The sequence below is a fragment of the Hemiscyllium ocellatum genome, chromosome 36 (assembly GCF_020745735.1).
Source record: "Hemiscyllium ocellatum isolate sHemOce1 chromosome 36, sHemOce1.pat.X.cur, whole genome shotgun sequence".
NCBI classification, from domain to species: Eukaryota; Metazoa; Chordata; class Chondrichthyes; order Orectolobiformes; family Hemiscylliidae; genus Hemiscyllium; species Hemiscyllium ocellatum.
In genome coordinates this window covers 7854580-7867750 of record NC_083436.1, presented here as the reverse complement: position 1 = coordinate 7867750, position 13171 = coordinate 7854580, and the positions used below count along the sequence as shown (strand labels likewise).

The following is a 13171-nucleotide window of genomic DNA, read 5'->3' as shown; positions in this document are numbered from 1 at the left end:
TTTTCATTAAACCCTGCTCAACTACTGCACCACGCCATTACAGAACAGCTTTACCCCATGTCAACTTTTAATGGGACAAAGGCTGCAAATCCAACTTCCCTCCCTTTCTTGGTGCTAATGCCGAGTGTCATAGGTGGGAATGAACAAGAATAATGGAAATAATAACCTATTACTTACACCTTCAACCAGAGACATGAGGCTCACGGACAGCCCCAACTGGAAATGGATACCAAGCTGTGGCTCTGGCAACTGCAACATTAGGGCATTGAGCTACAGCTGAGATCATGCCTTTGCCATACACCAAAAGGCATTGCTCACAGAAGCGGGAGTGCCTTGATTTCACTGAACGAGAAGCCAATAGCCAGATGGTTTGCATTTTATGACACTGGAGATGAGAGAGGCAGAGAGCCATCCTGATATGTAGTTAGGTCAACTAAAGTCTGTGGTGCTCACACTTGTGTGAGTGTAGACCTAACCTTATCACAACACTTCCAGAAAAACATCTACAAATTAGTTCAAAGTCATGAATATTCCAAGGTCATGAAAGGTACCGTGTATAAATGAGTTATTTTTCAACTGATGGAACAAACTTTTCATTATTTACTTTCACACTTCAATTTATAACTTGGGAAAAAAAACAGAAGTTATTTAGGCTTTAATCACTGTTCAATCCTGATAGATTTCTAGTAAATCCTTTATCAGTGTATAATAATGGTTCTGTAAAATCATATGGAAGGGATAGTAAATATTTCAAATTCATCTTTCCTGTGTTGTATTCGGTGTCCCTGAGTAAACTTTGTTGGCCTTTTTCTAACCTTACATAATTTTAAAAGTGGGTGTAAGATATTCTCAACCACTCACATGTAATCAGTTAGCTGTTTTTTGTTGCTCTCTTATATTCCACATGAAATCTAGTAAATAAATTGTCAGAATCCTTTTAAAATGTTATTAGTTGGCAATTTCAGCCACAGATTCTCTGAAGTTTCTATATTCTGGGCTGTCGAGAGGAAGAGAAAGGCATTGCAGTCTTGCTTTGAAAATCCAGTCCATTTTAGTCTCTGAGATGCTTCCTCCCACTTGCATTAGTCATTTCTATTAAGATCTGGCTAATGTCCATTTGGAAAAATTGTCTCCAAATTCTGCAATTTGATTTTGTGGAAGGGATCTCACTAAGTGAAACCATGTGTCAACTGTATTCATTGTAAAATCTTGGCAGAGACATATTGAAGGAATGTGAAATATAACAGTAATCTTATTTAAATGCAACAGGATCTTGTTGAGGATCTAAAATCTGAATTGGGTGGCAAGTTTGAAAAGCTGATTGTTGGGCTGATGAAGACCCCTCTACAATATGATGTTTCCCAATTGCACAATGCACTGAAGGTAAGTTATTAATTGAATTCTCCTGCTTTTTATGGTAATACCTTGTCTGTATGAAGACCTTTTAGATGCCCAGAAGTAAGGTAAAGTTGCCACAATCCTCCCGGACCATAGCGTTGTTCTCTCATTAGAGAGAGATAACTGGCAGATAGAACTGTATAGCACAGGAACAGGCCCTTCGGCCCATGATGTTGTGCTAACCATGATGCCACATTAAACTAATCGCTTCTGCCTGCCCTCGGTCCATATCCTTCCATTCTTTGATATTCATATGCTTACCTGGGCTTCTCAGCATTGGGGATTGCCTCTATATAGTCCCAGCAGTGGCCACTACTCCCTGCTATGGCTCAGCTCTCTAAAGGTGGGATGTCCTCCTGGCAAGAATTTCATCCCTTTGTCTTAGAGTAATTCATGACTTCTGAGTTGCAGGGTAGAGGCTACAAGACCCCATAAAATCTAGATATTTCTTTTAACTGTGTATTATCTGCAAATGTTGTTCCATTCCAAATCCTCTAAACTGTAGATGATTATCAGTCCTTCTCCTCGTGATTTAATGATCACAGTTATCATAAGTTCTGGGAAGCAGGAAGGCTGGCTGAAGGAGGGAATCTGAAGCCAGTAAGCCATTTTGCAGAACACTAAGAAGTGTTGCTTCTGCCAATAAGTGTCTCACATTGGACCAGCATGGTGGCTCACAACACTAGGGACCCAAGTTAGATTCTACCCTCCGGCCACTGTTTGTGTGGAGTTTGCAAATTCTCCGTGTGTCTGCCTGGGTTTCCTCTCGCAGTCCAAAGATTTTGCAAGTTTGGTGGATTGGTCGTAGTTAGTTGCCCTGTAATGTGTAGGCTTGGTGGATTAGCCATGTTAAATGTGGAGTTACAGGATGTGGTAGGGGGCTGAGTCTTGGTGGGATGCTACTTGGAGGGTTGGTGTGGACTCGATGGACCAAATGGCCTCCTTCCACTCTGCAGGGATTCTATGAAATTGCTCCCATAGCTAATAGTAATACTGATGACACTCAGTTTGTCATTGTAGCCAATGATAGTACAATTGCTCAGTGACTAATTATTCTACCAATAATTAGTAATATCTTATAATCTGTTGATTTTTGTGCTAACCCTAGAGCTGGAATCACCTGCCCTTCACAAGGGCTTGACGGTCAGTGCTTTTCTCTTTGAGCTTTTTGAGAAGTTAATGACTTGCATTGGGAACCATGGGCAGAGCCGATCTCAAGTGGGCCTTAACTTGTTGAAACTAAGTGGCATTGACCTGAGTTAAACAGTGGCATTTGGGAGCATTGCCTAAACTCAGGTCAGCATCAACATTTCTAATCTGTTCTTTAGCTCTGACTTAATAAAGGTGAATTTTCATAGAATCTGAGGAATTCCAGCACAACCAGTAGCTATAAATCCCTTCCCTTCAGATTCTTTTATATTTTTCCTTTTCAAATAATAAATTTTGCCCCTGTTAAATTATATCTAACATTTTTTACTTCTGCAACTTCAGTTCAACTTCTGGTGAAGCATCTCCAGGTTTTGATAACTTTCTACGCAAGAACATTCATTCTCTTTTCCAGTGTGAATCATCAGGCTTTATTCCTCTATTCTCCATTTTGCAATCAGTGAAGATAATCTTTCATTATTAACTTACGGCACTTCCATCTGCATCTTTGACTGGCCCTTCCTCTCCCAGCTTTGCACTTACTCCTCGTGATGCTGTAGCTTCCAGCCATTAGCTAGTACTACCTCATTCCCCAGTTTTCCCCATTTATCCCCCGAACCTTAATCTACTTTTTTTTTCCCTTCCATCTTTTGTCTTTCCCCCTACTTTCCAGTTTCTCTTGTCCTTTTGAGCTTGCTGTTTCTGATTTGTATTTATTTAGTGTTGAATTTTCAGTGCAGCTACTCTGAGTCAATAGAACATGTTAACATGGCTTAATTAGCGAAAACGAAAACCAGTGAGCAATTCGTTAGCTGTCAGCATCCCACAATGAATACTCCATTAAACTGGAGATAATTGAGGTTAGCATAGGGAACCAAATCCCTAAATTATTACTTGATTGCAGTAGACTTCAGAGGCTTCTGAAGTCTGTTAAATTTCAATGCTTTATTTCAAGGTTAAAGTTTTTGTTGAAATACCAATTTAATGTTCTGAGCTGTCTTTTCATTTTTCCTTTCTCTACTAATTTTCCCCCTGGCCCCTGACACTGACACTTCAAATACAGTGTGTGGTGTTCCAACTAGCCTTTCCAATGAGTATTTTTTGACATGCGTGCCAAGCTAGCAGATGTCAAATTGGGAAGCCGGTGAATGAATGTATGCACGAAATGGCAATGTATGATTAACCCATTGTTTGACGTCCAGGCATCACACCACCTTTGTGCTGCTTACTAGCATGTGTTTTGCGTGCACCAGACACTGACCCCATTGATCATTGATTGACTGTATCAGTAGGGATCCCAAAAGTCTTGCTTCTTAATGTTAGTTAAACTAATTGACTGTTTAGAGGAGTGGTGCATCATGGCTGGGGCAGATACTAGGCAGATGTCTGGGTCTAATTATGATGCAGCCTTCACTGAAATTCTAGCTTCCAGTGCATCATAAGCTTTCACCAAAACTGGTAAGCTCTGCAGCACAAGACCAGCCTGCTGTTTGTTTACATGCTTATTTCGCCATCGTACAGGTTGAGACATTCAGGTAGGCTTTCATTAGTTTCATGTTGGCCACATGTGCGAGGGGTTGTGATTTGGGATCACAAACCACGTAATCAGACTATTGCAGACAAACCACCCACCAAGTGTGTTGGCATGACCAAATCTGCAAACCGCACACTAATCAATGCCAAGATCTGTCTGTTCTAACACTTTCATAATAGGAAATCTTTTGATTCCAACAACATAATGTCCATTTTAATTGGTACTTGTAACATATAAACATTGGGCTCGACTGAACTCAGTTTATGATTCAAGATCTTTAGGTTATTTTCCTACAAGAAACAACAAAGGGGGTGGCATGGTGGCTCAGTGGTTAGCACTGCTGCCTCAGCGCCAGGGCCCCACGTTCGATTCCAGCCTCTGGCGACTGTCTGTCTGGAGTTTGCACATTCTCCCTGTGTCTGTGTGGATTAGGTGAATTGGCCATGCTAAATTGCCCATAGTGTTCAAGGATGTGTAAGTTAGGTGCATTAGCGAGGGGTAAATGAAGAGTAATAGGATAAGGGGGATGGCTTGGGTGGGGTACTCTTCGGAGGGTCAGTGTGGACTCGTTGGGCCAAATGCCCTGTTTCCATACTGTGGGTATTCTTGTTCTCAGAATACCCAATGTTCACCTCTGGACACAGCCAGCAGTTGGAAACCTCAGCTAATTTCTTTTTTTTCCTTAAAGCCTCCCCATTAACCCGGGGAACAATGGTCTCATTGGCACGAGGGATTGCATCCAGGACTGTCCTGATTTGTAATATTCTGCTTCCGCTCCTGCAACGTGTTGAGTCATCACGAGAGCTCTGACTTTGTTGAAAAATCTTTTGTTAGTGGAACTTTGTGAATAGTGTGTCTCGACAGCAGCAAAACAAAACCAAGAACTGTAAGTGTTGGAGATCTGAAACCAGTTCAGCAAGGCTTTTGGCAAAGTTTGCACATGGTAGACTAGTTAGCAAGTTTAGATCAGGGAGAGCTAACCATTTGGATACAAAATTGGCTTGATGTAGGAGACAGAGGCTGGTGGTGCAGAGTTTTTCGGACTAGAGGCCTATGACCAGTGGTGTGTCACAAGGATCAATGTTGGGTCCACTGCTTTTTGTCATTTATGAATGCTTTGATTATGAATATAGGATGAAACATTAGTAAGCTTATAGATGACACCAAAATTGATGGTGTAATAGATAGTGCAGGTAATCTCACAGTACAGTGGTGCTTGATCAGATGGTCCAATAGACTGAGGAATGGCAGATGGAGTTTAGGTAAATGTGAGGTGTTGCATTTTGGAAAGGCAAATCAGGGCAGGACTTTTACACCTTAATGATAGGGTGCTGGTTACTATTGCCACATAAAGAGACCCTGGGGTGCAAGTTTATAACTCCATGAAGGTAGAGTTGCAGGTAGATAGGATCGCAAAGGTGATGTTTGGTGTGCTTGCCTTTATTGGTCAGTACATGAAATATAGGAAATGGGATCAGAGTCTAGAATAGAATGGTGCTGGAAAAGCACAGCACGTCAGGCAGCATCTGAGGAGCAGGAAAATAGACGTTTCGGGCAAAAGCCCTTCATCGGGTTTCCTTTTCCCCGAAACGTTGATTTTCCTGTTCCTCCGATGCTGCCTGGCCTGCTGTGCTTTTCCAGCACCACTCTAATCTTGGCTCTAATCTGTTGTACCCACTTCCACGTAGGAAATGGGATGTCATGTTGTGTCTGTACAAGATGTTGGTTAGGCCACTTTTGAATTGCTACATTCAGTTCTAGTCTCCCTGCTATAAGAAGGAGGTTACACTTAAAAGTGTTCAAAAACTATTTGCAAGAATGTTACCAGGGTTGGAGGTCTAGGGAGAGGCTGAATAGGCTGGGGCTATTTTCCCAGGAGCGTCGGCTGAAGAGTGACCTTATAGAGGTTTATAAAATCATGAGGGGTGTGGATAGGGTGAATAGCCAAGTTTTCTTTTTTGTCCCCCAGGATAGGGTAGCGGTGTCCAAAACTAGAGGGCATATGCTTAAGGTGAGAGGAGAGAGATTCAAAAGGGAACTAAGGGACAACATTTTCATGCAGAGGGTGGTGCATGTATGAAATGACCTGCCAGAGGAAGTGATGGAAGCTGGTACAATTGCAACATTTAAAATATTAAAATCACACCATACCAGATTATAGTCCAATATGTTTATTTGGAAGTACAACCTTTCAGACCGCTGCTGGTTTGTCAGGTTACCTGACAAAGGAGCAGCACTCCGAAAACTTGTCTTTTCAAATAAACCTGTTGGACTATAACCTGGTGTTGTGATTTTTAACCTTGTCCAGCCTAGTCCAACACCATCACCTCCACATCATAACAATTAAAAAGCATCTGGATGTGTACATGAATCGGAAGGGTTTAGATTAGATTCCCTACAATATAGAAACATGGCATTTGCCCCAACAAGTCCACACTGACCCTCCGAAGAGTAACCCATCCAGACCCATTCCCCTACCCTATATTTACCCCTGATTAATGTGCCTAATACTCTGGGCAATTTGGCATGACCACTTCACCTGACCTGCACATCTTTGGACTGTGGGAGGAAACTGGAGCACCCAGAGGAAACCCACGCAGACACGGGGAGAATGTGCAAACTCCACACAGACAGTTGCCTGAGGTGGGAATTGAACCTGGGTCCCTGGCGCTGTGAGGCAGCTTTGCTAACCACTGAGCCACCGTTTAGAGAGATATGGGTCAGGTGCTGGCAAATGGGACTAGATTAATTTAGGATAGCTGGTTGGCATGGATGAGTGGGCGGAAGGGTCTCTTTCCGTGATGCTCAATCCTAAAACTCCGTAAGTTGCTAGAGGAACTCAGCAGGTCTGGCTGCATCTATGGAGAGAAATGGTTAATGTTTCAAGTCCAGTGATTCTTCACCTGAATTGATAGCAGCTAGGAAAATATGGCATTAATGCTGGTAGGGTCGTGGAGGATGGTTTGGAGGGGGGGGTTTCGTTGGAGGGGATGCGGTGGATGGTGGAGGAGTGGGGAGGTGGTGGGAGGGGGAAAGGAGTGGAGTGGAATAGGTGGAACTAGAGCTCCAAAAAAAGCAGACAGAGGAATTGAAGATGATAAGCCATGGAAGTAGAGAAGCTCAGTAAATGATAATGGGTGTTAGGAGTGGGTGAAAATGGGTTGACTGTGCTGAAAGCACCCCATGTCATGACAAGACAGGACTTACTGGAATTATAGTTGATGACTGAAGTTATGATATCAGTGTTGGAGGGAATCCTGAGGGTACAGGGTGTACATGTATTTGGAAAAGCAAGGACTGATTTGGGATAGTCAACATGGCTTTGTGCATGGGAAATCATGTCTCACAAACTTGTTTGAGTTTTTTTTTGAAGAAGTAACAAAGAAGATTGATGAGGGCAGAGCAGTGGATGTGATCTATATGGACTTCACTGATTAGCAAGGTTCGATCTCATGGAATACAGGGAGAACTAGCCATTTGGATACAGAACTGGCTCAAAGGTAGAAGACAGAGGGTGGTAGTGGAGAGTTGTTTTTCAGACTGGAGGCCTGTGGCCAGTGGAGTGCCACAAGGACACTGAGCAAAGTGACCTTGGAGTGTAGGTTCATAACTCCTTGAAAGTGGAGTCGCAGGTAGATAGGATAGTGAAGAAGGCATTTGGTAATCTTTCCTTTATTGGTCAGAGTATTGAGTACAGGAGTTGGGAGGTCATGTTGCAGCTGTACAGGACATTGGTTAGGCCACTGTTGGAATATCGCATGCACTTCTGGTCTCCTTCCTATCAGAAAGATGTTGTGAAACTTGAAAGGGTTCAGAAACAATTTACAAGGATGTTGCCAGAGTTGGAGGATTTGAGCTACAGGGAGAGGCTGAACAGGCTGAGGCTGTTTTCCCTGGAGCGTTGGAGGCTGAGGGGTGACCTTATAGAGGTTTACAAAATTATGAGGGGCATGGATAGGATAAATAGACAAAGTCTGTTCCCTGGGGTCGGAGAGTCCAGAACTAGAAGGCATAGGTTTAGCGTGAGGGGAAAGATATAATGGAGACCTAAGGGGCAACGTTTTCACGCAGAGGGTGGTACATGTATGGAATGAGCTGCCAGAGGATGTGGTGAGGCTGGTACAATTGCAACATTTAAGAGGCATTTGAATGTGTATATGAATAGGAAGGTTTGGAGGGATATGGGTCAGGTGCTGGCAGGTGGGACTAGATTGGGTTGGTATATCTGGTTGGCATGGACGGGTTGGCCCGAAGGGTCTGTTTCCATGCTGTACATCTTTATGACTCTATGCTTTGCCGTTGGTGTCGTAGCAATAGTTAAAGTACCTCTTAAAGGCTTATGTGCAAATAAATGTTTTTCCTGTAGATTAAGTGGAAAAATATCGCATTAGATTCTGAATTCCCGTGTTGGACATGCACAAATTTCCATTTATCTTCTAGTCATCAAGCTCTTGTCTTAAAAATGGGTTCAATATTTTAACAACTATGAATAGAATTCCCGTTATTGCTTTCATTTGGAATTCACATCTGTGCAGTTTATGTGGCAGGAAGGAAGTAACTGAGCCCAGAATATTTGAAATGAATCACCAGAGTTATAACCGTTAACCACTCCCTGCTCATTCTGTTCAGTAGGAGTTGAAATTATGGTACAACGTGTTTTCTAAAAAAAAATTTAAAAACTGATTTTACAAGAACTACATGCATATTAACCAGCGATTTTAATCGTCTGCAGACATTACAGTATGCATCACCAGGAGTGCTGTCAAATAAAAAACTGAAACAAAGCCAGTGAATGGCTGACCATGAGCTTGGTCAAAGGGATTTTCAGGAACAACTCGCAGGGGCAGAGAGAGTGGGGGATTTGAAGAATTTTAGAACCAGAGATGGAGAGGGTCAGGGCCAGTATGGAGGGGTTAGAGGAATTTGAAAATGAAGATGGGAATATTCAGCTCTAGTGATGATGGGCTGTGCACAGTGGTGTTCAGTGTGTAAGACTGTATACGAAGGAGGATATGAATAGCTGAGTTTGGGACGAACTGAAGTGAATAGAGGTGCATCGGGAAAGGCACCCGTATGGGCCCCAGCTGTGCCTGTCTCTTTGTTGGCTACATAGAACAGTTGATCTTCCGTAATTACACCGGCACCACTCCCCACCTCTTCCTCCGCTACATTGATGGCTGCATTGGCGCCACCTCGTGCTCCCGCGAGGAGGTTGAGCAATTCATCAACTTCACCAACACATTCCACCCTGATCTTAAATTTACGTGGACCATCTCTGACACCTCCCTCCCCTTCCTGGACCTCTCCATCTCCATTAATGACGACCGACTTGACACTGACATTTTTTACAAACCCACCGACTCCCACAGCTACCTGGATTATACCTCTTCCCACCCTATCTCTTGCAAAAATGCCATCCCGTATTCCCAATTCCTCCGCCTCCGCCGTATCTGCTCCCAGGAGGACCAGTTCCACCATAGAACACACCAGATGGCCTCCTTCTTTAGAGACCGCAATTTCGCTTCCCACGTGGTTAAAGATGCCCTCCAACGCATCTCGTCCACATCCCGCACCTCCGCGCTCAGACCCCACCCTCCAACTGTAACAAGGACAGAACGCCCCTGGTGCTCACCTTCCACCCTACCAACCTTCGCATAAACCAAATCATCCGCCGACATTTCCGCCACCTCCAAAAAGACCCACCACCAGGGATATATTTCCCTCCCCACCCCTTTCCGCCTTCCGCAAAGACCATTCCCTCCGTGACTACCTGGTCAGGTTCACGCCCCCGTACAACCACCCTCCCATCCTGGCACCTTCCCGTGCCACCACAGGAACTGTAAAACCCGCGCCCACACCTCCTCCCTCTCCTCTATCCAAGGCCCTAAAGGAGCCTTCCATCAAAGTTTTACCTGCACATTCACTAAAAATTTTTTGTATCCGTTGCTCCCGATGTGGTCTCCTCTACATTGGGGAGACTGGGCGCCTCCTAGCAGAGTGCTTTAGGGAACATCTCCAAGACACCCGCACCAATCAACCACACTGCCCCGTGGCCCAACATTTCAACTTCCCCTCCCACTCTGCTGAGGATATGGAGGTCCTGGGCCTCCTTCACCGCCGCTCCCTCACCACCGGACGCCTGGAGGAAGAACGCCTCATCTTCCGTCTCGGAACACTTCAACCCCAGGGCATCAATGTGGACTTCATCAGTTTCCTCATTTCCCCTTCTCCCACCTCATCCTAGTTCCAAACTTCCAGCTCAGCACCGCCCCCATGACTTGTCCTACCTGCCTATCTCCTTTTCCACCTATCCACTCCACCCTCTCCTCCCTGACCTATCACCTTCATCCCCTCCCCCACTCACCTATTGTATTCTATGCTACTCTCTCCCCACCCCCACCCTCCTCTAGCTTATCTCTCCACGCTTCAGGCTCACTGCCTTTATTCCTGATGAAGGACTTTTGCCCGAAACGTCGATTTCGCTGCTCCTCGGATGCTGCCTGAACTGCTCTGCTTTTAGATTAGACTTAGACTTACAGTGTGGAAACAGGCCCTTCGGCCCAACAAGTCCACACCAACCCCGCCGAAGCGCAACCCACCCATACCCCTTACCTAACACTACGGGCAATTTAGCTTGGCCAATTCACCTGACCCGCACATCTTTGGACTGTGGGAGGAAACCGGAGCACCCGGAGGAAACCCACGCAGACACGGGGAGAACGTGCAAACTCCACACAGACAGTCACCTGAGTCGGGAACTGAACCCGGGTCTCAGGCGCTGTGAGACAGCAGTGCTAACCACTGTGCCACCGTGGCGCCCCTAAACTTCTCTAGCACCACTAATCCAGAATCTGGTTTCCAGCATCTGCAGTCATTGTTTTTACCACAGCAATATGGTTAAAACCATAATACGCAGAAGCAGAATTTGGCCATTCAATCCATCAAGCCTGTTCCGCCATTCATTATTTGGTAATGTTTCTCAGCCCCATTCTCCTGCCTTCTCCCAGTAGCCCTTGATTCCCTTAATAACCTAGAACCTGTCTATCTCTGTCTTAAATACTCTCAATGACTTGGCTGACCCAGGTCTCTGCAGCAATGAGTTCCACAGATTAACCACCCTCTGGCTGAAGAAATTCCTCCTCATCTCCATTTCGAAAGGTTGTCCCTTCATTGAGGCTAGGCCCTCAGTTTCTAGTCTCTCCTACTGGTGGAAAACATCTTCTCCATGTCACTGTATTCAGGCCTGTACATTTCAGTGAGTCACCCTCATTCTTTTAAACTTCATCAAGTATAGGCCCAGAGTCCTCGCCCATTCCTCATGTGACAGGCCTTTCATCCCCTGGATCATTCTCGTAAACCTCCTCTGGACCTCCTTCTCTGCCAGCACATCGTTCCTTAGAAATGGGGGCCAGAGTCCAAAACTGTTCTCAATATTCTATTTGCACTTTGGCCAGTGCCTTATACTTCAGTCGTACATCCTGTTCTTCTATACTAGCTCTCTTGAAATGAATGCTAACATTGCAGTTACCTTCCAGCTGCTAACTGAGCCTACATGTTAACCTTAAGAGAGTCCTGAAATCAGTCCCTTTGTGCTTCAGATTTCTGAAGCTTTTTCCCATTTCGAAAGTCCACCTGCAGTCTCCCCACCTCCTCAATATTACCTGCCCCTCCTCCTATCTTTGTGTCATTTGCAAATGTCGCAGCAATGTCCTTAGTTCCTTCATCCAGATCATTTGACGTGAATAGTAGTGTTTCCAACACTCTCGTCTGCACAACTCCACTAGACACCATCCTGAAAAGATCCCTTTATCTCTACTATTCACATCAGTACCTTGTTCCTAACATCATGGACTGTTAATTATTTAGCAGCCTTCTGTGTGGCATTTTGTCAAGGCCTTCTGGAAATACAAATACATCACGTCCACTGGCTCTCCTTGTCTAATGTCCTCATTTCTTTGAGGACGTAGTTGAACAGATTTGTTAAACGTGACTTCCTCTTGACAAAGCTGTACTGACTCAGCCCTATTTTACCATGCAGTTCCAAGTACTCTGCAATCTCATCCTTAATGGACTCTTAAATCTTACCAATGACCAAGGTTATGTCAGGTCTTCTGCATTCCTCCCTCTTTAAACAGGGGTATTACGTTAGCTATTTCCCAGTGCTGTGGAACCCTCCCTGACTCCAGTGATTCCTGAACCAATGCCTCTTCTGCCTCCTTAGCTACCTTCTTTTGAACTCTGGTGTGTAGTACATCTGGTCCAGGTGATTTATCTGACCTTTCAGCTTCTCCACACCTCCTTAGTGATGGTCATTTTCCTCACCTCTGCCTCCTGACTCTCTCGAAGTTACGAACTGTTAAATGCCATCTGTTCTGTTAGGGGTGGACATTAAATATCATTTTAATTTCCTTCAGAATCTTGTGCATTCTAATAAGAATGCCCCACTTCTAGACACTAGATAAAAACCCCAATGTACTCAACCTGTCTGCTTAAAATAAACCTTTCATCCCAGGAGCCTCACACAAGTGGCTGTTCCCTGAACTGCCCGATTTGCATTGATTTAATGGAGTAATATTAAAGCTCTGAAAGTGAGACATGGGCTAGATAAAAAATTTACTGTTCCCAGTTAGAGAGGTCTGGACAAAGATGGTATTGGTTTAAAGTAAGCAGTGACCTGGGATGGAGAGCTGTGTAAATCATTTTTATGTGGGGGGGTTGAGACTGGGGGAAAGCTTACTGATGTTATTGATTTGCAGCAGTGCCATTGCTATCATTTAAACAAAGATATTTAAAGAAAGGGGAAATAGGGAAATGTGGGAGCCTCCCAGTGGGTTAGGCTTCATGTTCTTATGGAGAATAAACGTCAATATGGATGAATTGGGCTGGAAGTTCTGTTTCTCTTTTGTAATTTCTGTGTATCTCTTGTTTAACTGCTGCATTTATGTTTTGTGCCAAACATTCTTACACACTAAAACCCTGAATGCTATGTCTAACTGGTTCCACTGAGTTGAGGAAACATTTAATTTAAATTGCTCAGTGAGGAGGAAAGTTGGTAGAAATGTCTTTCTGTGGAGGAGGGTATACTTTGCCTCA

At 44.3% G+C, this 13171-nt stretch overlaps 1 protein-coding gene across 1 annotated transcript in view; it reads left to right on the top strand.

Moving 5' to 3' along the window:
* Positions 1-13171, top strand: part of anxa5b (annexin A5b) — a 51387-nt gene that overhangs the window by 18515 nt on the left and 19701 nt on the right. The window contains exon 5 of the mRNA XM_060851536.1: positions 1270-1383. Within this exon, the coding sequence (XP_060707519.1) occupies positions 1270-1383 (114 nt within the window). The remainder of the gene's footprint in view (positions 1-1269; positions 1384-13171) is intronic.